The 25,681-nt window shown below is 43.8% G+C and overlaps 1 protein-coding gene across 11 annotated transcripts in view; it reads left to right on the forward strand.

The window, feature by feature from the left end:
- LOC112545315 (uncharacterized) overlaps positions 1-25,681 on the forward strand; it is a 44,620-nt gene that overhangs the window by 17,132 nt on the left and 1,807 nt on the right. For 2 of the 11 annotated variants that reach the window (XM_075938814.1, XM_075938815.1), the window contains exons 2-5: positions 5,764-5,877; positions 18,436-18,648; positions 23,740-23,793; positions 24,572-25,383. In XM_075938814.1, coding sequence (XP_075794929.1) covers positions 24,688-25,383 — 696 coding nt within the window. In that variant the 5' untranslated portion in view covers positions 5,764-5,877; positions 18,436-18,648; positions 23,740-23,793; positions 24,572-24,687. Of the gene's footprint in view, positions 1-5,763; positions 5,878-18,435; positions 18,649-23,325; positions 23,390-23,739; positions 23,794-24,571; positions 25,384-25,681 lie in introns of all 11 variants that reach the window. The other 9 variants (XM_075938819.1, XM_075938820.1, XM_075938823.1 and 6 more) reach the window with 7 other exon arrangements.

Below are 25,681 nucleotides of genomic sequence, written 5' to 3' on the forward strand. Positions count from 1 at the left end.
ATTGATTTTAATTGTGTTTTATATGTGTACTTTTTAGTTATTTTCCTAAAGAAAGGTTGATTCTCATTGGTTAGTAGCCATTGACACTTATTTATTTGCAATTAAATGGAGTTAAGCGACATATTTTAACTTTTTATCTGATTATTGCATATTTTACTTGCCGTTTGTGTCAAATTGTATTTGGATGGAAAGTCAAATTAAAATACAAAAGAAAATTTTATTTTTTGTATTAAATAAAACTACCTTAAATATGCTTGTTACAAAAGGGGGGAAAAGTTTATCTGATCATGTTTTGCATTGAAAACTAACTTACTAAATACTTCCTTTATTTGTAATTGCTGAATTGATCTGATTGTTTCTGACCACCATGTTTTTTAAGACTTTAGAACTTAGATCTCATCTTCATTGTTATACCTAGATTTCAGAGGGGTAGCCAAGTTAGTCTGTAACAGGAAAAACTTAAAAAACAATGAAAAGTCTAGTAGCACTGGAAAGACTAACAAAACATGTAGATGATATCATACTGTTATACCTAGATTGGAAGAGGAAAACAAGCTTTCTGGCTTTTTCAGCCCCAAACTGATTTCTTCACTTTGAATGAACTAGTCATTGAATTGAACTACTTTAATAAACTGAAATGAAGAAGATATTTTTTCTGCACCTGTGGAAGAAACTGCTGCTGCCAAAAGCTGTTTTGGCACTTCAACGAACTCTGATACCAGGTGCTTAGTAAGTGATTTCCATCAATTCAGCAACCTGATGTTCTTTAAAACTGGGCAGCTAATATGTACTGCTTAATGTTGTTTTTATATTTAATTTAAATTATTTAAATAGATTATAATAATTTCAGTCCTTCATATAGATAATCATAATTTCTAAATTCTTTTAAATCATTTTTTAAAAACATATTTAATTTAAATAAATACATTGAATTAAATTAAAAGCATCTGTTCTTAAAAAATATTTTGCTCATTGATTTTTATCTACTCTAGTGCTTAGATTAGTAGTCTGGGTTTTCAAAGACCTGGATTCAATTCTCTTCTCTGCCAGGGCAGTGCCACTATTTCCACTTGCCCATATCTCCCAGGATATTGTAAGGATGAATACAGCAAAGATTGTAAGGTGCTCAAATACTATGATATTGGGGACCATATAGTACTAAAGGGGTTTTCCCCAGGCATTCTTGATGGTGTTACTCAGAGCTTTTCTATGGGTGTGACATGCATCACATGCAAAGGATCTGATTTTCTGCTTGAGAACAGAAAAGTAGCATTTGAAGCTCACCTTGTGCTGGCAGAACTGACGATGCAAGATGCTGGGCCAAAAAGAATTGTGTAGAGGTCCATATGGCTACTGGCGAACACAGTTACATTTAACTATTCTGCTTCTGTTGTAGGTCATGTTGCCTGTTCTGTGAACTTGCCTCAGAACTGTGTGAACCAAGGAGGGATACTCTGGCTTTTAGAAAACTCTCCATTGCCATGCAAGAGTGGCTAAATAATGCATTTGCTTCTTTTTTGGCCTGGTTTTATGGAGCTATTGGAGCTCTAGATATCTAAGTGAAAGGGAGTCATTTCAATACATCTGGAACTTCACTGGGAACATTCAAGCTGCTTTTTGTCTCAGTAGTGGGAAATAGTACGGGAGAGTATCCTGTCCATGCCACCTCTGATATGGGAGACTGGTGTGTGTGTGTGTGTGTGTGTGTGTGTGTGTGTGTACACGCTACATACACGTACGTATGTTCATATACTTGCACATTTATATACAGAGGTCATACACATAAATATTCTTGGATGCACACACACACACGTTGTACAGCTCTCTCTCTTTCTCTCTCATGTTCATTCTCGCCTATATCAAGCGGTTCCCACCTTGAAAGCTTCCTTGGTTAACTGCTCATTTCCAAATCATTATTAGCGTATTTACTCAGGGATTTTGGAATTTAATTAGCCTCTTTTGAACTGCTCTTAGTGTGTTTGACTAGAGAAACAGAAAATCCCTTGTTTGCTTTCCTCCTTCATTGCTTTTTAACTGGAGGAGAAAGATATTGATGGGTTTTGCAGCCTTCCTGATGCAACTAGCACAGCTCCTCAGGATAAACTAGGAGGTTTCCTAAAGCAAACTGCTTATCCTGTGAGGCATCAAGGTCTCTATTGTAAGTGTGCAGTAGGTGTTCACATGTAGGTAGAATAGTCCAGAACCCTCAGCTAGCACATTGAAACTAGAGTAGCTGCAGGTAGGCATAATGTAGTTAGGATCTGTGCAATGTATACACAGCTGTACTATCCACCAGAAGCCTGTCCTGGAATAGCACCTACTCTTCCAGATTCAGATTCCTGACAGCTCTGCCAATATACCTCAATTCTCATCAGCAACATCTGCTTTTCCGTCTTGGGTGCCCATGCAGCTTTGCTGGTGCACCTCAATTCTGACCTGCTCTCTGATTTTTCAGCTAGCCCCAGGCCTCTCCTGAAAAAAAGTTGAGGACTGGTGTGGTGATTTTGCAAAGTTAGCAAGTGTTCACAAGCCATCAAGCTTGGGCCTTCAAAGTCCTTTCCCTTTGTCTCCAGAGGTAAAAGGCTAGTGGATGCAGAACATTGTTCAACCCTAATTTTGATAACTATTTATTCATATCAGAAATGCCCTGTATCTGAATCTCAAATACCTACTCTCATAGTGACATGCTTCAGTGCAGACACAGACAAATAAATTCTACTTAAGGTACCTCTTCAGAATTGTAGCTTTGTCTGAGACTGATTTGAAAAACTAGACTCAAAAAAGTACAATCATGTGTCGCTACTTACATTTACACACACACAAACACATGCAAACCACAATGGTTGTGACCACTGCCACTGGAACTGGTTGTATTGGTCCTGAATTGAGGAAGGATGACTAATTTAATCACTTGATAGTTTTGATTTCTAAAATTAAACAGCCCCTGTGGCCTGCCATATGTGCAACTCTCTGTTACTATATTTACCCTAGCAGTTAGCAAACCGCATGGGCTGAGTGAGAGTGAGACTACAGCTGCAGCTAGTGTCTGTGCTGGTGCTGTGTGTTCACTGATGATTGTTCCCCATTTTCTTGATGGACCCTGACTGCAGCACTGTAGGTAGCTACCATGCATTTTTCTTATAAGAACAAATATCCAAGTGTTCATACTTTTCTAGTTACATCTCAGTGTATGGTCTATCAATGTGTCCTGAGACTCCCTCACTGCATATCAGCTTGAGAAAGTATGGGAATTGCAATGAAAAAAAAATATACCAAATTATAGAACAGCAAAGCAGAGTTCAGAGGTTCCATCCCAGAATGCAAAGGGAGCATTCTGATGTAGAATACCCTCCCAAGGGAAATGGTGGAATCCCTCAATGCAAAGTCATTTGAAGGGTGCTGGATGAAGCACTGAGCAATGAATTGTAGTTTATGGTCTTGCACTGGTTGAGAGTGGTGGTGAAGAAATCAATGAGATGACTATTTCCCTTTCTAATTTATATGATCACGTTTAGAGGGACTCCAAGCACTGTACAGATTTATTTTAAATCTCTGAGATGAAATAGCAGGTGTAACTAATAGATAAAAACCAAACTGCAATGTATTGGTGGGGTGGAGGAGGTCATTGGCTAGTTCTCAGAGAAGGACTGGGAATCAGGACTGCAGAGTTCTCCTACTTGGGCAATGTCTCACTTTTGCATTAGGTAAGTCATTTAATTTCCCTTGTTCCCCAGTTTCCTCATCAATAAAACAGATCTACCCCATAGAAATATTAGGAGACAATTAATATTTAAGTATTTTAAAATATTTGGACATAAGTGCAATTGAATTGCAAAGTATTGTTAGTTACTAAATGTGATTTTGTTGATTGATTATAAGTTTTGTAGAGAGCTAGGATGCACAGGTCCTGTCTTGCCATTGTAGAGTTGCTTCAGATTGTAGATCAGCACACATCATTTTGTTGTTGTAAGGTTGCATGTACTTAGGCCAGCTGATACTGCAGGGGAAGAAGGTTAAAATAATAATAATAATCATTATTATTAATAATAATGTGAAAAATAGCTATTTGGATCTTGCAAATTGATTTAAAGTGAAAAAGGTGCAGTAGATCAAGTTTGGAGTCTCTCAACCTTGACAGTAAATTACCAAACCAAAAAAGCCCACAACAAAAGCTACCCTATAGGAGTGTCATGTCTTGACAATGCAAAGATCTAACTTGCAGCCATACCTACATTAGAGAATGCTTTCTTCTATGTTAGAAGCACAAGAAATTGAGCTAACAGAGCCCTTGTGATTCCTTGGAATTGTGTCTGTAGTAGTGTGTTCTATAGGTTTCTCCACTAGTACTGTAACCTGGGTTCACAAGCTCCAGTGGTTTATCTACGGCATCTTGATTACCATCTCACTGCTCCCAGCCAGTAACATTGCCTGTGTTCCATGGAAACATTAATGGCTAGGACGGAAGGAAAGATGCAAGTGAGAAAGCTAGGTAGCTTGCTTTTGTGGCTAAAGCACTGAACAGAGAGTCAAAAGACCTCGGGTCTCTTTCTTACTCTACCATTTGCTTTATGACATCCTGGGGAATATTCTTAATTTCTCTGTGCCTAGTTTCTCCATCTGTTTTCTAAACCACCTGTTTACCAGCCTGCTACCAGGGGACACTGATCTTTTAAGAGGGTAGAGGCCAGAGCACCAGCAACTTGTCTTATAAGAGGAATCCTGGGCACTAGCAAGAGGAGAGAGCTGGTGGGTCAGAGCTGCCTGAAAGCACTAACTGAGAGAGGCGGAGAAGGGCAGATGAGAGCTACCTGAGGAGCAAAGGAGGGACCAAGGGAGGAGGAGATGCAGTAGCAGCAGGGGAGAACTGGTACTGAGAGCTACTGAGAAGAGTACTTGCTAGAGTTAGGGAACCGCTGCTGTACTAAGGAGAGCTTATGCAGAGCTTATGCACCTAAAGGCAAGGATGCATGGGTGTGTGGAACCCTCTCAGAAGGGAAGCCCACGGCACACTGGGGTGGAGGTTTTAGGAAGCTAAGCCCAGGATAAGGGGATTCGTTATGGAAGGAAGTTCCCTGAGCAAGACTAAGAAGGGGGAATTCTGGTGCAGGAGAAAATTCACAGGAGACATGCAGGGTTTTGACACTCTCTGTTAGAGGGCCAGGAGAGTGGGGCATTGTAACTGAGACAAGGAATTGTCACTGAGTGGTTAGGGACTCATGGGTAGGTTGCATGGGATTAGTGACTTTTGAATGGGATTGAAGAGTTGCTATGTTATAACCTTGTTTTACTTTGCAGATTTAAGAAGAATGATTTGAAACACATCCTGCTGCTTACTACCTTCAATGTATTATAGGGCTGTTAACTGCCTGCTCCATTTTCAGTGGTCTACTTTCAAAATGTATATCCCTACCAATCTATCTCACCTTTTAGTTAGCTTGAACACTGGTTTCCATCCCTATAGCTAAGAAAAAGATCTGTAAAGCTCAAAAAGGTCCAATAAGATATTAACCCATCCACTTTGTTTGTCTTCTATCCAACCTGAGCTTTAGGTCTCACTCTATTCACAAAATAAATTGTTATGTGAAAGTACTTAGCTGCCAGCATCTGGAATGCAATAGCTGTATGAAAATGACAAGGAGAATAAATTAAAGAAGCTACCATTTCTTATGCTGTCTAACGCTCTTGTACTGATTGTTGCTTTTAAATCATTAGTATTGTAAACCGTAGCATAAGAGGCAAAATAACTCTCCTGTTTTCTTACAGGTACCTTCTTTTCTGTTTCCTCCTCCTCTTTCTGATGAAGACTCATTTAAGAGACGTACCTGAAGAAGAACAAGAAAGCAGTAAAATTACACAACAGGACAGTTTCTGATCAGGGTGAGATCAACTTTCAAAAGATTTAAGGAGAGAGATCATGTTATATGGAAGATCAGAGGGTTGCACAGCATAGGAAAACCAGAATATTGTGTAGCCTGGAACTGGGGGGTTGTGGAAAGCCAGGCACAACCTAAGGTGAGGCTAGAATGTTAGAGGGTTGCTCAGCCTGGCCATGTGGAACCTGTGAGAGATGAATGGTGTCTGAAAGTTATTAATTAGTAATTGTCCAGGCTGATTCCCCACTCTGGCACGATGAATGTAGAAGTGGGGGCCTGAAAAAGTACCCCAAAACCTTATCTTTCCAGGCTTTGGTATAAAACTTCCCCCCAAAATCGTAAAAACCTAGATTTTGGGGATAAAAATCTGCTGCCACCATCAAGTGCTTTTGAACCCACAAACAGTGTGGACACTTGAAACCAATCACAGGGCACCCCAAGCTCTTTTCCCCAAAGAGCTTGAAAAAGAAAAGAGAAAAAGCAAACTGCAGTCTGTGGCTGCTATCCCCTAGTAAGAGGCATGCAGATCCCACAGACAGAGTTTCCAGAACACAGAACTGAACCAATACCAGGTTAATAAAAAAGAAAGAACTTTTATTCTTCTTCGAGTGGTCCCCGTGGGTGCTCCACTCCAGGTGTCGGGTCCCGTCCCGGCGCCGCTGGTCGGAAAGTTTTCCATAGCCGTAGCCGGGCCGGACCGCGCATGCGCGAGCGCAGCGCGCGGCGTTCGCGCCTTTGCAACAGTCCGGCCCCCGCTTGTCAGTTCCTCTCAGCCGCCCGTGGTCGCTGGCGGAACGCCGCTTCTCTCCTCACAGGAACGTCCTTAAAAAAAAAAAAAAAAAAAAGAGAGAGAAAGAAGAAGTAAACAGATAGAAATAGTTAGTCGAATTGGATAATAATACTAAAAAAAAAAAAAAAAAAAAAAAGGATAAAAGAAGAAGAAGAAAAATTATGCCTGGGTCACCAGGTTTTAAGCGGTGTCTACACTGCAAGGAAGCCATGCCCGCATCTGACGGGCATGAAGCCTGTGTAAGATGTCTGGGAGAGGCGCATGTACCCCAAAAATGTGCTCACTGCGCAAAATTAACTCCCAGGGCGCGCAGAGAAAGGGATATGCGTTTAAAACTCCTTCTCTGTGATAAGGCACTACAGCCTTCTGAACAGCAGTTCTCAGAAGCTCCCGGAGGGCAAGGTAATAGATCAAGGTCTCCACCGGCAACGGGAACGAAAAAGAAAAGGGCTTCCCCTACGCGCTCCCCCCCGCCTCCTTCAATGTCCCGCGTTCCTCAGGGACATAAGCAAGGGGCCTCCGGGGCCACAAGACAGCCGGAGAGGTCGCATAAGCCGCAGGCGGCAGCATCAAGCCGCACGTCATCGGCACCGGCTCTGCGCCCCGCTGACAGCGCCAATGACTCGCAGCGCGCGGCACCGCTGCAAGGGCTGGAGCCGCGGCAGTCTGCCCAGCCGCAAACCCGAGCGGCACCGCAAATGGCTGCATTAAGCCAGGGCAAGCCAGCACAGGGTCCGGCACCGGACGCAGCCCTGACAGACGGCACCGGGGAGTTTAGTGAACGGGGCCGGCAGAGCGCCCCCCACTGTGCTGAGTCGGCACTGGTGAATCAGCCTATTGTTACAGCCGCACCGGAGGAGCAGCTGACCACAGTGCCGGGCAGGGCAGCAGAACAGCATGACGGTGCAGTCTCTCTTATTTCTCCCTCTGCCAATAATGCTTTACCAACACAAGGGAGGGAGGCTCCTCCTACCTCTGCAGTCCCCACTAAGGCTGCTAGGAAGTCATCAATGAGGCATTCAATTTCACCCTCACTTGAGCCTTCAATCTCTCCCTCTCATTCACCAGGGATTAGGCATAACCAACCAATGTCTCCGCGATGGAGATCAAGGTCTCGTTATTCTGATCATCGCGAACGGTATCATCATTATCATCGGGAATCGTCATACAGATCCCGTTCACCAAGTTTTTCCCCCCCGAGATCCTATCATAGGGGGTATGCCAGTAGATACTCCTCGCGGAGGTCATCTCCTGATCACCCTGAATATAGACGCAATCGCTCATCTTGCGAATATGAAAGACCTCGCTATCGTTCTCGGCACTGCTGTTGCCATACTTCTCATGAAGCGTGACAATTGTCACCAATTCAAGACTGGAAGGGGGCGTCACCTCGACAGCAGAACCACTCGCCTTCAGTACAACTATCTGAGCCTGAGGAAGGACAGATATCAGATACGGACTATCAACTGCGGACTGCGTCCCAAAAAGATATGTCGTCATCTTATCCTGACGATGCAGTGTTTGAAGGGGACCCATCTCCCCCAGATGACACAAAGGACTTTCAAGAGCTTTTTAAGAGAGTGGCCCAGTCTCAAGATGTGCAGATACTAGACACTCCAACGAGACAATTTAAGCTCTGGAGAAACTTAAACCCTAAGCAACAATCTAAAGTTGCCCTTCCTATGGACGAGGCTATTCTCCAATCGGCAGCAGCGATTTGGCATACTCCGGCTTCGACTCCACCAACTTCGAAACCGGCGGAGAAGCGCTACTTTATAGCATCTAAAGACTCAGAATTTCTGTTTACTCATCCGCAGCCAAACTCTTTGGTTGTTGACGCAGCTCTCCAAAGGGCTAAGAACCCACAGCTAAAAAATGCGGGGGTTGATAAAGAGGCAAAGAAACTGGATGCCTTTGGCCGGAAGGTTTATACATCGGCCACGCTGCTCCTTCGCATAGCGAATTATACAGCTCTCCTGGCGAATCACAGCTTCGATAGTATAGCGAAGCTTACTGAGCTATCCCAGAGATCATCAGACGCGGACAGGGAACTGCTCCGATCTATCCTCAAGGAGGGCTATGCATGTTCAAAGGCTAACCTCCAGATAGCTATGGACATAGCTGATACGGCAGCGCGGGGAGTAGCAACAGCGGTGTCAATGAGGCGCTCTTCCTGGCTCGCCACGGAGGCGGTGCCTAAGGAGCTGCACTCCAAGGTAGAGGACCTTCCCTTTGATAAGGTAAAGTTGTTTGCAGAAAAAACAGACGAGGTCCTTCATACGGGGAAAGACTCAAGAACAATGCTTCGTACGCTCGGCATGTATGCACCACCATTCCATCGCCGGCGTTATTTCCCATACCAGAGACGGTATGATTATCAGTCTCGGAGGCAGCAAAATCGCCCTTTCGATCAATCGCGATCAAGACAGCGCCCTCAACGAAGGCGTCCACCACCACCACCTAGAATGTCGGGCACACCTGCCTCAAAACAGCAAGTTTGACTCCCTGGTCGAGGGCAAGCGCACACTACCAATCACTCTGGCAAAACCCATTTTCCACCACCGCTTACGACCTTATTATCACCAATGGGTCGAAATAATAACATCGGACAAATGGGTTCTGGAAGTCATAAACAGCGGTTTCACCATTCCCTTCGTCTCTATCCCCCCCACCACCCCACCCTCCCCGTCCCTTTTCAGGGACCCATCTCACGAAAATCTCTTGCAACAGGAAGCTCATCACCTCCTGGATATCGGAGCAATAGAGAGGGTCCCCGATCAGTTCAGGGGAAGAGGGTTCTATTCCAGATACTTTCTAACGGAAAAGAAAATGGGGGGTTGGAGACCCATTCTCGATTTAAGAGGTTTGAATCATTATCTTCGCAAACAGCATTTCAAAATGGTGACCCTGAATTCTATAATACCATCCCTCGATCCCAACGATTGGTTCGCTGCCCTCGATTTACAAGATGCGTATTTTCACATCACAATACATCCCGCTCACAGACGTTTTCTGTGATTTGTGATAGGCCATGAACATTTCCAGTATCAGGTTCTACCATTCGGGCTTGCGTCAGCTCCCAGAGCGTTTTCAAAAACCCTGGCTGTTGTAGCAGCGCATCTGCGTCGGTTACAGGTGATAATATACCCGTACCTGGACGACTGCTTGATAAAAGCTGCCACGCAGCGAGAGGCATCACAGATGGTGGCGACAATCGAGCAAACGTTCGAATCACTCGGCCTCCTTCTCAACAAGCAAAAATCGACACTTGTCCCAACTCAATTCATAAAATTTATAGGGATAAACCTAGATTCGCGCATGGCGAGAGCTTATCTACCTCAAGAAAGGATCCATGTAATCAAGGATCTGGTTACTATACTCACAAGGAACATGACCGTATCGGTACACAATTGCCTTCGTCTCCTGGGACATATGGCAGCAGCCACTACAGTAGTCCCTCATGCGCGCCTCCACTTGAGGAGTCTCCAACATTGGCTGTCCACGGTTTATGTCCCCGTGAGACACGACATTCAAAAACTAGTGTGGTTACCTCCGCATGTTCAGAGATCGCTGCAGTGGTGGACAAAAGAGCAAAACCTCCTGCCGGGAGTTCCATTCCATCGACAACAACCAACGGTACAGATAACATCGGATGCCTCGCTCATAGGCTGGGGGGCCCACATGGACAGCGAACGAATCCAGGGCAAATGGTCGCTCAGCGAGAGGCGTCTGCACATAAATTTGTTGGAACTTTGAGCGATTTTCTACGCATGCAAACATTTTCTTCCTCAGATCAAAGGTCTCACAGTAAGGATATTGACGGACAATGTAGCTGCGATGTATTATGTCAACAGGCAGGGAGGAGCACGATCATGCTCCCTATGCGCCGAAGCAGTACGGTGTTGGAACTGGTGCATACAGAACAGCGTAACCATAACAGCATCATACTTACCTGGCACCGCCAATGTAATTGCAGACTCCCTCAGCAGGCAATTCCCCACGGACCACGAGTGGGAAGTAAGGACAGACATACTATCTGCGATATTTCAAAGATGGGGTACCCCACTGGTAGATCTATTCGCAACATACAGCAACAGGAAGTGTCGCCTATATTGCTCAAGAGCAGGACTCGGCAAAGGCTCTCTAGGCGATGCACTTCTGATCAGATGGAAGAAGGCACTTCTGTACGCGTTTCCTCCCACGCCACTTATCTCCAGGACACTGGAGAAAATCAGATTAGAGGCGGCGACGGTCATTTTGCTAGCGCCAGCATGGCCCAGACAAGCCTGGTATCCATTCTTACACAGGATGTCAATTCAGCCACCTTACCCTCTTCCTCTCCATCAAGATCTCCTTACGCGGGAACGAGGTGCGCTAGTACACCCCAGGCTGCAGCCGTTGCATCTGACGGCGTGGCTTCTCAGTGGTTGAAAGGAGACGAAAATCTGTGCTCTGAAGAGGTCAAGACAGTACTTCTTCACAGTAGGAAGGAGTCTACGCGGAATACGTACCTGGCAAAGTGGCGAAGATTTTCTGACTGGTGCACTCAGAACGACATGCACCCCCTATCATCTCCTCTACAGAATGTTTTGGACTACATCCTTTATTTACGGAACTCAGGTCTTACACTATCATCTCTAAGAGTGCACATGGCAGCCATCAGTGCTTTTCACCATCCAGTAGAAGGTTCAGCGCTCTTCTCCCACGTGATTACAAAGAGGTTTTTGAAAGGACTCCAAAACTTATATCCGCCACAAAGCGCACCCTCCCCGTCTTGGAATCTCGATTTAGTGTTGGATACCATTATGTACCCACCTTTCGAACCCTTGATATCGGTTTCGCTACATTATTTAACGATGAAAATAGTCTTCCTACTTGCGATTACATCGGCAAGACGGGTAGGGGAACTGGGGGCGCTGATGGCAAGCCCTCCCTTTACGATTTTTTCCAAAGACACAGTAACGCTCTGATTACACCCGGACTTTATTCCCAAAGTCTGTTCTTCTTTCCACATTAATGAGCCTATCGTTCTCCCGACTTTTTATCCCAAACCTCATTCCTCCAGTAGAGACGCTCTGTTCCACACACTCGACGTCTGACGCGCGCTGTCTTTCTATATAGACAGAACACGCCAATGGCGACGAACTGACAGGTTATTGGTATCCCTGGCACCTAGATCGAAAGGCAAGGCACTTTCCACTCAGCGCATTGCAAAATTAATTACGCTCTGCATTACGGAATGTCACTCAATTAGAAACAAACCTCTTCCTTCTTTGCCTCGGGCTCACTCCACACGAGCGGTAGCGACTTCCACCGCCTTCGCAAGGGGAGTTCCCTAGCGGATATCTGCCGTGCGGCTACTTGGGCTTCTAGTGTAACTTTCGCACGTCATTATGCCATAACGAAGAGATGGGCTTCAGACGCTGCGGTAGCCTCGGCGGTACTGTCCACGGTAGAAAATAATTGACCCGGAGCGCGTTCTGGGTTACTGCTTTGTACTCACCTGGAGTGGAGCACCCACGGGGACCACTCGAAGAAGAAGAAGAAGTTACTCACCCTGTGTAGTAACGATGGTTCTTCGAGATGTGTCCCCGTGGGTGCTCCACGCCCCACCCTCCTCCCCGCTCCGGGTCTCTTTGTTTTGTCTTCCAGGGACCGAGCGGTGAGAGGAACTGACAAGCAGGGGCCGGACCGTTGCAAAGGCGCGAACGCCGCACGCTGCGCTCGCGCATGCGCGGTCCGGCCCGGCTACGGCTATGGAAAACTTTCCGACCAGCGGCGCCAGGACGGGACCCGACACCTGGAGTGGAGCACCCACGGGGACACATCTCGAAGAACCATCGTTACTACACAGGGTGAGTAACTTCTTCTTATTACAACAGTACTCCTGTTACAAGCATAGCTGGATTGGCTAGATGGTAAGAGCCACCAATTAATGAACTCATGAGTAATTTTCCATGGGAACAAAACTTAGAATAATAGAATCATAGAACTGGAAGAGACCTCAGAAGGTCATCAAGTCCAGCCCCCTGCTCTAGGCAGGACCAATTCCAACTTAGTTACAAAGGAAAGGAAAACCCATTTCTAAATGCACAGACATCAGATTCCCATTCCCAAACCATAAAACAATAAAACCTAATGGAATTATTCTAGACTTTGCCCTACTTTCAGATGGTGAAGAGTCTTTTCTTTGGAGAGGGACATGTTGTCTGTCCCCCTCAGTATCTGGAGAGAAAATTGTACAGAGACAAAGGAAGGAAAACCCCAAAATTCCTTTGTCTCAGTTTGAAAATCTCTATCTGCATTTCTATTGCCTGAATGCTATCTGGCTATGTTTAGGGACATAGTTAACCTCTTAGTCCCCAGGCTGCTGGCCATCCCTCATGACCATGACAGTAACTGATAAATTATAACATCTTATACACCTGATGGAATTGTAAATGAGGTTAAAATGAAAACATTCATGTTGTAGAAGAGGAGAGGTGGGCAAAGACCTGAGATGGGGGTGGACTGAGTTTGGCTAAGGATCTCAATTCTGGGACTAGGCCCTTCTAATGGGGACATGATACAGTCCAAGATTTAATTGGCTACTTCTGAGGGGTGTTATATCTTCAGAATGACACAGATTCCCTGTAGGAGCAACACAGTGCTGAGGAAGAGAGAAATTGGCTGGAGCTAAACTCTCACCCCACTCCCTGCTGCTGGAACCTCCCTGCTGCTCCCCAAGGTTCCCTCCCTCAATTTAGGAAGCAGCAGAGGTGGGCATAGGTTGATGCTAAAGCCCAAGCAGAGGGTGGTGTGAATTCATGCATGCTCAGGTGGGCAATACAGAGAGCTCCTGGAGAGTCAGAAGTGAGATGGGTAGGGACAAGAGACTTGCAACTGCTTACTGGTGCAGGGCCAAAAGAAGTGGGAGTGGCTTATTTTGCAATTGGGATACAGTAGAAGGGGGTTAGTACCTCCCCTTCTGTTCCAGAGGCAGAAGGAGGACTGAGGATTTGAGTTGTGTTTCTCACTTTACAGTTCTTAGGATCAGGCTGAGGCAACAACAATGCTGCCTTACTTTAGCACCTTAATCAAAGGCTCTCAAAGTTCTGTACAGACATTAATGTATTAAACCTAACTCGCAATCCCCACTCCTCCCTGTGCCATTGGCATGTCTCTCCTTTATAGAAACAAAGACTCAGAGAAGCTTGGGCTTTCAGAGTTTTAAAGGTATTTAAGTGTTGCACTGATCACATTACACCTATGTGATATAGAAGCCTACTTTCAAAACGACTTAGGCACCTAAGAACATAATTCTCATTGATTTTCCATGAGACTTAGGCTTCTGTGTGCCTAAATTACTTTGAAAAATGATTGGCTCCTAAATCACTCAGTATTACTGAGTAGAACAGCTCCTAAATACCTGTAAAATATGGACTTCAGGATCCTCCTCCTCCCTTACTGGGAGCTAGCAGCTGATACCTCATAAGAGGTATCAGGAGTCCAAACTCTCAGGCTTGTGGGTTAGCAGGCCTGGGTGCAATTCCTTCTCTGATAGTATCAGCATCCTTTGCCTGGCCATCTGAAAGTCTTTGGCAGAGGGAATTTATACATAATTCACAATTGTGGTCTGAGGGGTGACTGGCTGGGGTTATTCTCCCAGTTGGACTGGTCCCTGACAACGCCTAGTCTTGCTTTGTCAGCTGTGTGGGTTGCAGATGAGTCTTGGCTAAAAGGAAAGAGTTCCTGCCAGTTCATATTCCCAGGAATGCCAGTTTCTTCTGAAATACTTCCTTAGTAAACATCTTCCTGTTGCAACATAGCAGCTAATATTTGTGTAACCTCATTGTTTTCACCCCACATTTTAGTCTCAGTGATGATGCAAGATCGTTTTTTTTTTTTTTAATCCTCTACTGAGCCCGGGAGTCAACTCAACTAGCAACTGCTTTTGTTAGTTGAGACTATTGTTTTTTAAGTCCCTCTGGCTCTCCTGGCCCTCCAGATGTCTGTTCATTGGGCCTGATGATTCTCCTTCATGTTGCCAAAAGATCAGGAGTTTTGTGTCTGCTGCTGTGGCAAGTCTCCTCGAACTCTAGAGACAGGAGCTCAGGACTGTTAATCCTGTCTCCTGCTACCCATCTCAGTTCAGGAGACGTGCCCATCTGTGTGCCCCAGAGAGAACAAATTGGTGGTAAAGTGATGCTAGATCCTGAAGTCTCTGAGGCAGCTTTTGGAGGACCCCATTGTGGAAAGAAAAAAAGGTGGTGTTATATAGCACGACCAAGGATGTACAGGTGGAAAAGTCTTATTAGGTCCCATATTGTCTATCCCTGAAAACCAAATTTGACACTCATTTACTTGAGTGTAAATCCAGAATAAAGCCATAATTTTTCTAAGTTATTCAGATTTGCATTGGTGAAATTAAACAGAATTTGGCCCTTGTGCACTGTTTCATGGTTTAGTATTAGTTGTCCCAGGTGAGAGGGATTTTACATCTTCATTTGGAATACTGCACTACAATTCAAATGAAATCTATTCGGCTATGAAACACCAATGTTTTTCTTCTTTCTATGTTGCATCTTTAGATTTCTAAGAACGCCATTACTGGGCAGAGTCAGCCGTCAGTTTGTTCTCAGAGGCAGCCTGTAATGGGGAGACACACATACTATGAGCTCTTATGAAGGCTTGACATTAGTTCTTTCTTCTTTTCTTAATCTAAAGCCATTCAAATTGAGTGTGTGTGGTGGTGGGGGATCATACTATTAATATATTAATGCCTTACTATTTATAATAAGGCTGTATAGTGCTTCCCATCCAAAAACCTCAAATAAGAGCAGATCTTGCTGCTAGGAAGTGTTCGCTGGTTTGGGTGATAGAGCTGTATGGTTTAGGAAATGATGAGATGTCTACCTTAAACAAGCAGCATAAAGAATTATTCCCTGCTGAGTCTTCCTTCTCTCCCCCAGTCCATGAGTGTGCAGAAACCTTGAGTTTTGTGTAAAGTTGTTAAATAAGCTTCTAGGCAAAATAAAGGATCAAAAGGGGCCTAATTAGCTACAGTCTGCTTATGCATTGTGGCTGTTCACCTAGTTTTATAAATTGACACTTTTAACATTAAAACTCAAAGCAAAAAACGATGTAATTATTCCCTTTTTTTTGAAGCTTAGGTTTAATATCTTTATTGAAAATTGGGTACTTCTATTGCATCTCAAGATGCTTTATTCTATCAAATCTGGAGCAAGTCATTTTTCATTTTGGATTGTAATGTGGTATAAATGATAACAGCCTGATTCAGAAAGCTTTCTCCCTCTTCTTTTCCCATTGGCAGCCTGATGAGAAAGCTCATAGTCAAATCACAATAACCCTGAAGATTATCTACATTTTGATTCTTTATGAGACTGCTCGCTTTATACAAGGGGGAAAAGAGTGGAATTTTAGCTCAGTGTTAGAATGCCCACTTTGTCTTCATGGGATTTATTTCCCCCAAACTAGGACCAGCAGAAAACTGACCCCACTGATGGGACCCCTTCTGTCCTCCCCTCATCTCTTCCAGAAGTAGCATATAGTTGGATGGATATATCAATTATTTTTCCCCCATAAACATTTTTTATTTTTGTTCTAGTTTGACTTGGTCATTTTATTTCACTTGCTGCTTTCTGATCACTTGGGTGCACAGTGTCTAATGAATTTTCATGTATTAAAACTTGCTCGTATGATTAATTTGACACCAATATTATAGTGGCCTGGATTGATGTGGGCTGCTGGGGGAAGAAGATCACATTGTTTAGTCCTGGCCCATAGCATCAGATTATGATTATATTACAATAATGTCTAAAAGGCTCATCATCAAGGTCCAATAGTGCTGACATTGCACAAATGCAAAAGTTCATAGTCCCTGCCCCCAAGACTCTACAACCCAAATAGACCAGGAGCATATGAAGGGTCTGTGTGAGAGGTGCAGTAGAAAAGGCTAATTTGTGACTGAACCTTCCACATTTCAGATGTTTATCCAGAGGTTTATACAAACTAATCTGGAGATCTTTGGTCTGGGAATCTCCTAAGAACAGTCTTAGGAGAGTTTTACTGCTCCTTGGTTTATGCTGGTAATACCACAAGTGGATTTTCCTTTGGGGTTTTAGTATATCCCAAGTTTTGCCCTGAGCTGCAAGTGAAGTACGCAATAACTATGCAGTACAACACAGCAAGAAGAGACAAATTACCATTTTTCTCTCCTGAAAAATATGAATTTGAGAACCATAAGTTCTGGCAAAGTTTCAAGACTGCTAACATTTTATCTGAACTTTTTGGCTTATTTCAAAAGATAAAGAAACCTTTCACTAGGGAGGTGAAGTCTTTCTCATTGGATAATAGGGGTTTGGGCTAGTGCTTCCTTATGAACCCAGAAACGCTTTGTTTTGCTTGCTTCCCTTTCCCTGCCAAAAAAATCTCTGATCATTTGCAGTAATTAAAGACCACACAGAAATTTCTGCAAAAATTGATTAAATTCCAGCTCAGTCAATTGCATTGTGGCTACCCTGATTTAGCTCTATGTTTTCTGTTATTAGAGGTGACTGAATAAAATATGTAACAATTTTGGCACATTTTCCTCATTGATTCACAAATAATAATTTCCACGATATGAGCAGGGCTGGTTGTTTTTTCATGTTTTTCTTTCCTACTTCTCCTAAATTATTGTGTAGTGTTAGTAGTAAATGAGCATAACATTCCCCGCCAGAGATAGCTGCCTTCAAGAGTGAGTAAAATAGTATTTCCTTCTTGTGCACTGTGGTATGGACTTTGATGCCATATGAAATACAGTCACACCCTGCTTGCATTGAAGTTGGTTGCAAACCTCCCATTTACTTCAAAACACGGTCTCTGACCAGAAGAGCTTACAATCTAAATAGACGAAGATCAGCCACAAAATCCTGTTAAGTGATTTGCTTGGGGGCAGGGATTCTTTCCTTCACCCTCACAGGCACCTGTACAATCCCAGTGCAGCGCTGGGCTGAGTGTTGTGTCAGGGATCCGACCTTTAGTAAATAGAATTTTAAATACTAGGTGGTGTTTTGGAGCTACTTCATGGTGCCAGCCCTATTGCTAAACAAATTGTCACTTGGGACAGCATCGCTGAAAGGCTAATTTCCAGCAGAACAAAGCAGCTTCTCTCCTGGTTCTACTATTAGTGTAACAGTCATTTAAAAATTTGTTTTGCAGCTTAACATTTGTGTTAAATTTTAAGCAAAGCTTTTCCATTAAGGTGATTTCCCTCTGTCATAATTGTATGACTCTACCAGTTTGGCCTATGCAGCATATGGAATCAGAATATTTTGTTTTCATCCCCATTTTACCGGAGACTGGCCAATAAAAATACCCCATCAGATAATTTGTAAATGTTGTTTGGGAGAAGGTTGGATTGTAACAAGAAAGGTTCTTTGTGCACCTGCCAAAGGATATGTGCCCTTTATGTAGTCCACATGAGGTATGCTGAATTCTACTGGCTATCTGGCTTTAGTAGCAGAGAGAAGAAGGTGGATTTTGAATTCACAGCCTTATCCAATTACACCAGGCCATCCGTTGTGTGTTTCTGGACTTGATACCTGTTTTCATGTTCAGACTTACGGACACCTCCTACTTCATAGGAATGGCAAAGAAGTCTCCTTATGGTGAAGTAAGAGGGACTGCACTAAGAAGGAAGTTGCCTTTTACACATATTGTACTACATCCCTAGAACAGACTGACAGAAATGGTTTAGGCTGACCTTTTCTTTCTTTTTCATCTCTGCAGGCTCTTGTGGAAAGATCAACAACTGACAAACATTTCCACACTTCTCTTGTCAAAGTTGTGGATAGAAATCTTCATCTCGGAGTGTAGCTGTCATGCTGGAGAGGCTACATGTTCCTGAGGACCCTCTTGTTAATTAGAAAGTTTTGACGTTAGAAATTCTGTTTTTGTCAATGATTACCTTGATTTTTCAAGAGTTCTACCATAAGCATCGTGGTAAATTTTTTTAGGTTCTTTGGGAGCTGTTAAAGTGTGATATAAATCATATATTCCTGATGTGAGAGAATGAAGAAGCAATTCAATGATATGATGATAGGAAGCTAGAATTCTCCACTGCATTCTCATCAGTATTGTTTAATGACCTAAGCTCTGTGATTGAGTTGGGTAATAACAGTTTTGACATGAATGTAGAAGAGAATGTCTGATGGGTCAACATTTCTCCGGTCTCAGAGTAGCTCTAGTGCTAATTTGCCAACTCTGCTGTATTTCTCCTATCTTGCTCTGCTTTCTACACTGTTTAAGTCCTACACTGTTGTGACTAGCTGCAGGGGCCAGATGCTAGAGAAGGAATGACACCAATCCTAGTGGAGCTCTGCCTGGGACATATGGACGACTCTTCTCTTCATCTGGAATTTCATGGGAATCTGGGGCAGGAAGGATGTTTGTTTGCTGAATCTTAGGTGTTTCATTCATGTGGCCCAGGATTGTTTGAATTGTGTACAGATGTGATCACCTAATTTCAAAAAAGATATCTTAGCTCTGGAAAAAGTTCAGAAACAGGCAACAAAAATTATTAGTGGTTTGGAATGGCTGCCATATGAAGAGAGATTAAAAGGTTTGGGACTTTTCATCTTAGAAAAGGGGGGATATAATAGAGGTCTATAAAATCGTGACTAGTGTAGAGAAAGTGAAGAAGGAAAAGTTATTTACCTGTTTCCATAACAAAAGAACTGAAAGGTCACCAAATGAAATGAATAGGTAGCAGGTATAAAACAAACAAAAGGAAGTATTTCTTCACACAGTACATAGTCAACCTATGGAACTCCTTGCCAGAGGATGTTGTGAAGAACAGGGCTTTAACAGGGTCCAAAAAAGAATGATAAATTCAAGGAGGATAGATCCATCAATGGCTATTAACCAAGATTGGTAGGAACAGTGTCCCTAACCTCTGTTTTGTTAAAGGCTGGGAATGGGTAACAAGGGTCAGATTGCTTGATGAATACCTGTTCTGATCATTCCCTCTGGGGACACCTAACATTGGCCACTGTCAGAAGACAGGATACTGGGCTAGATGGACCATTGGTCTGAGCCAGTATGGACGTTCTTATGTAACCAACTATGCTTTGCAACTGCATGAATCTCCTTGTGTTTCCTGACCAACAACCAATTTTGTAAATGAATGAACCCCATCAGCATAGTTTGCCGTGCAGTAGCTGAATGTATGTCATAACATGCCATTTTTCTAAGGCTTACTCATCTGATAAAGTGGGTTTTACCCATGAAAGCATTAGTGTCTAAAGGTGCATCTACACAGCAGGGCTTAACTCAAAATAAGCTATACAAATTGAGCTACGTCAATTGTATAGCTTATTTTGAAATTGGGAGTGTCTACACAGCACTTATTTCGAAATAGAGCACTCTTCCTCTGGCTTCCCTTACTCCTCATACAATGAGGGTTACAGGAGTTGGAGTAAGAAGTCCTCCAGCTTGACAGTACTTCAACAGTATTTCAAAATAACTGCCTGCTGCGTAGACACAGACTAAGTTGTTTTGAAATAATGCTATTTATTTCAAAATAATGTGGCTGTGTAGATGTACCCTAAGATGCCACAGGATAGCTTGTTGTTATCTAGGGCTTGTTTGTCTCTAAACCAAGAAAGGAAACGTGGGGCAGGGTTCGATGTCACTAAAGGTTACTAGTTATTGTTTTTATACATTGCATTTTAAAACGTATAATAAAAGAGCATTAAGGTTGGGAAGTTAAGAGAATTTAGCTGCCAAACTCAGCTCTTCAGTGAGTATGTTTGAACTCTGATTTTTCAGTAGTTTATAACTTGGCCAAATGTGGATGAATTTCACAAGGACAGCAAAAGATACAACCCTGACTTCCCAGCACTGCCAAATTACAAGTCCCTCCTTCTAGTATCAAGGCACTAGAGAGTTTCAATGAAATAGTCGTAAGGCTTTTTAACATGGCCAGAACAATGTAATCCGATTCCGGCCCATGCCAGCTGACTCAGGCTTACAGGGCTTGGGCTGTGGGACTATTTAATGCCATGTAGGCAGTTGGGCTCCAGTCCAAGCTATGGGACCCTCCCACCTCATGGGATCCTAGAGCTCAAGCTCTAGCCCAATCCAAACATTTGCTCTAGAGCCCTGCATGGGACTATGTTTTTAATCCTGATGTTGTCTCACCCTGCAGTACCCATTCCCACCCACCTGTAATGCTTCTTGCATTTTAATCCTGCTTCCACATGCAAAAACCTTAACTCCTGCAAATCCCATAAGAGAGACAGATTGCTCCCAAAGCAAATAAACAAAAACCCTAATTTAGACATAATTGTTATCACTAAAAGAATAAAATAACTCTTGCTTATATCATGTAAAAATACTTCAACTCCTGTTGCAATGGCCATCAAATCTATTTCAATCCTTCTTTTAAATTTTAGTATTAAAACCTTTATTAAAAAACAAGAAAAATGTGCTTCACATTGCCGAAATTCTATGTATGACAAATGGATGAGAGATTTAAGTGTTTTCTCACAAATTACTGAAGTCTGGGTTTGGCCACCCTATCCTGCCCACAATGAAGTACATTACACAGTTATTACATAGTACAGTACACTGTTACCACTTAACAAATTATTATGTCAGTTGGTCCTCTGGGACCCACGGGATCCCAATTCTACTACAGGGCTCTAGATCATATTGCAGGTTGATAGTCTCTTCACCAAAGCCCCTCATGCCCAAGTTGGCTGGCACAGACTAGCCATGAGTTTTTAATTGCAGTGTAAACATACCCATTATTAATTTTACAGGTAGGAAACAGGTATAGATTAAAAGATTTCCCCCATAGGTGCATGGGAAGCCTGTGTCCTGAATCTTAGACCAGGCCCTTAGTCTCAAGGCCATATTTCCTTTCCTTATGTTTGTAGAGCCCAGCTATCTCCTCCTTCCTTCCAAACATTGAATCACAGTTAAACCAACCTTACCAACTGTGAATTGTCACAGTCGGTACCTACCCTACTTTTCTGTGGGCAGTGGGGGAGGTGCCGTGGGCCATTTCCAGCTCCTTCTGTCTTTCTCTTGAGTTTATATTTACCCCACCCAGAAAAGTCTTGGCAATGGGAAAGTGTGAATGTGGCTGGGGGTGGGTGTGTCAGGTAGACATCAGCCTTCCTTTACCTGCTGCATGTGAACAGCTAGGGACAAAGCACGAAAGGCTGCTTGTTGCATGTTTCTTGGCCAGTGAGCATGACAGTCTTCTGGGGTAATTACCAAAGGGGAGAGAAATGGGTTCTTGTCAGCAGACCTACAGGGCTACTATTTAATGAAGTAGATATTTAGGTAGGTTGTTAATGCGGCAGTTACATCTAGGTGAGTCACCTACATGCATCCAGCAGGATTCGTTCAGGCAGCATTTGCCTTTACATCTCCTACCAGGTCTCGAGTACAGCACAGAGCATGAGTATGCTGCAGGCCAAGCTGTGCCTGCAGTTTGCGTAGATATCCCTGCCTAGCTCTATCTGCACTGGCATTTCTTAAATATAGCAATGAAGATGTGGCAGCATGTATTTTACCAGTCAGCCCGGAACGTGGATACCTACTTGCATTGCTGAAACCTGCACTGCGGTATCCGCACTGCGGTATCCACACTGCTATTCTTATCAAATACAAGGATAAAGCTAATACAAGGATGGTCTCCCCAGTTGCAATCATATATTGTATTGCAGCATACACATAATCTAAGCATGGCTGTTTCCTCCTTGAGCAACGGTCTGGTGATTTCCTCCTTCTCTTCTCCTGCTTGTTCTCTCCCTTTCTCTTCTGTTACCTTAAATCTTTCTCCATCTCTCTATCTTCTCCTGTTCCTGTTTTTTCTTTCCTATGCTTTTCACCGTCTCTATTTTCTTCTTCAACACCTGGCATTTAGCTCCCCACCCCCTTTCTTTCATGGCATCTTTAGCCTTATTTTTGTTTTCTTCTCTAGTTCACTCCACTAAATGGCACTGAATGATCATGTCATCACCATTTCATAACGCAAAATGCTGCAAGACTTCCTGTGTAGCAATATGTGAAGTGTACCTGGACTGGGACTAGCCAGCACTGTCCTTTCTGCAGTGTCCGGAGTGTGCTCACATTGCAAATCCCACAGTCTCTCAGAATGTCTGCTGATTCTGATTGGGCTACTCATTGGGAGTGACTGTTGTGTCCATCCCCACTATCACCTTGTTGAATGACACATAAAATCACCCTCCTGACCAGTTTTTCCAAGTGTTGGAGTTGTTAGCTTGGGGGTCCCAGTAAAAAGTCTCTGCTTGAATTTGAGTTCCAGTTCTCTGAGCCTGGTAATACAACTAAAGGAGTGGTCTGCTACCACCATTTCACAAATGGAAAACCTCATATTTTTCTACCCTGTTTGCTGGATTTTTCCCTTAAGATGATCCCTGTAAGACACTTATTCTTTGACAAAGCAATTTACATACAATTTTGCAACCAAACACTTATCATTTGCTTTTTAGAACAAATATATACACTCTATGCTGTGATAGAAAAATACACCTTGAGAAAATAATAATCCTTTGCTTTTGGACCACTTTTTCATGCCAGTATTTCAAAGGGTTTTGTGAACATTAATGAATTTAGCCCTGTATCATTATTTCTATTTTACAGATGGGGAAACTGAGGCCTGAAGAGACGTGATTTGTCCAAGGTCGTACAGTGAGTCTGTGGCCAAGTGAGGAATAGGACCCAGGAGCCCTATATATGTATTGCTTTGATAGATCACAGATCCCTTTGCTTTGATAGATCCATCTTACTCTTTAACTTGCATATTAACTAAAAACACTTTGGGCCGTCTAGCATCATTGCACAGGTCCTCCCTATGTCCTGGTTTTAGCATTCCTGGAAAGGACTGTCAACAGAATTTCAGAAACCAGCTCCTGTAACTGGCAGCTAGATTGCAGTATCCTCACAGAAATTATATTTTCAGAGTGTGTTGTTTTAGATACAAGGTATTTATACTGTAATTAAAAATAAGTATGTTTTATATGGATTGGATAACATAATGCCTGATCTTTCCAATAGGTCAGATGCAACAGTTTTAATACAGCCTCTGAAAAGAAACCTGAAGAAGAGAAGGTAAACTTGAGACAGGAACTGCCTAATCATGTCTGCCAGTGTCAGTTATGTGTATTACACTGTTACAAATTTTTACCAAAAATAATGTTGTTTGATTGTCAAAACCCCTTCCATATGGGCTGATGATTTTCCAATGCCACCAGAAGGAATATCCTAGTCCAAGGCATAGTTCAATAGCAGCATTATTTTAAAAGTATCCTTCTGGACTGCATTGGCAGAACTATGTTGGGAGCCCCGTACTGGAACAGCAAGGGGTGTTTTGGGCCAGAACTGAGGTGCACGGCAGAAATTTTGGGCGAAGATAATACAATAACTCCTTGACTTGTGCCTAACTTTTCCTGCCCATAGGGTAGTCTGGGAAAAGCACACGTTTCAATTTGTATGTTCCCAGGTCTCATACTTGATTGCACGTGCGCGCACACACACACACTCACTCTCACAAATACTGAAAAAGCTGGTAAATGGCTGTGCCACTGAACTTAGATCAGGTCCCAAATCCTAAGCGACTCTGATCTGGATAGCAGTAATACTGGAATCTGAGTATGGCGGCTGAGTTATGTGAACTCTACACCTCAGAGTCTTGCCCCTCAGGCTGGCAGGCTTAGGAGCTTCCTTAGTTCCTGTGCAGAAGGGACTGGATGCTGAAAAACAGTCCTTCAGCTAATCTGGTTCCAGGGTTCCACACTGCTCGTCTGTTTGTTATACTGTGAGGCAATGTTTTTGAAGGTAGTTATGTGATTTTATTTATTTATTTATTTATTGCATGTTTTGTCAAAAGGATCAGGGCTATTCTTCAGATTCTGCAGGCCTGCACTGTGTTCTGGGAGGTGCATTTTGCTGAATAGTTGCTCAGTTACACTGCAGACAACAGCACCACCACCTGCTGCAGCAGATATGGAAACAGCAGTGGTAGAAGCACCAGAAGGAACCACTGCTGAAGCAACAGTGGAAGTATCAGCAGGGGCAGAAGGAACAGCGGTTGTAGCAGCAGTGATGGAAAAATCTGAAGGAGTCACAGCAGCAGTGACCATGGCAGCACCAGAAGGAGCTGCTGCAGCTGCAGTGGTGGGAGCATCAGAAGGAGTCACGGCAGCAGAATTGGAGGCAGCAGTGGTGAAGGTACCAGAAGGAGCTGCTGAAGCAGTGGAAGTGGAAACTCTAGAGGGAGCAGCAGTTGCAGCAGCCGTGGCAGAAACACCAGAAGGAGTCACTGCAGCAGTGACAGTGGAAGCGTCAGAAGGGGCTGCCACGGCAGTGGAAGCACCAGCAGCAGGAGTGGAAGCTTCGGAGGGATCAGCAGTTGCAGCAGTGGTGGTGGAAGCACCAGAAGGAATCATTGCTACAGGAGCAGCAGAAATACCAGAAGGGGCTGCTGCAGCAGTGGCCAAGGAAGCTCCAGTAGGAGCTGCAGTTGCAGCAGCAGTGGTGGAAGCACAAGAAGGAGCAGCTGCAGCAGCAGCAGTGGCGGAAGCACCAGGAAGAAGAGGAGCAGCAGTGAAAATGCAAGCTGATCTGAAGTTAATAGCCAAAGTAGCAGAGAGGGTGGCAAACGCAGAAGTAGCCAAGGTGCTGCAGTCAGCAGCAGCAGAGGTAGCAATCACAGCAACATGGGTGTCCAGCTTGCATGAATATCAAGTGAATGTATATCAGTAGTCACCAACCAGTATATCGGGATCCACTGGTAGATCATGGAGCCTCTGACAGGGGATCCCGACTGGTATGGCCAAGAGCTACAAAGTGCAGCACTTCAGCTGCCCCTCCCCACACTGCTGTGGCTCTCCTGCCCTTTGTCTTGGAGCTCCCCGTTCTCCTGGGGGCCTCCTGCTTGCGGTACAGAGCAGGAAAGAGCGAGGAGGTGGCACTGATGTCAGGGTGCCCCCTCTTCTAC

Source organism: Pelodiscus sinensis, chromosome 11 (assembly GCF_049634645.1).
Source record: "Pelodiscus sinensis isolate JC-2024 chromosome 11, ASM4963464v1, whole genome shotgun sequence".
Classification (NCBI taxonomy): domain Eukaryota; kingdom Metazoa; phylum Chordata; order Testudines; family Trionychidae; genus Pelodiscus; species Pelodiscus sinensis.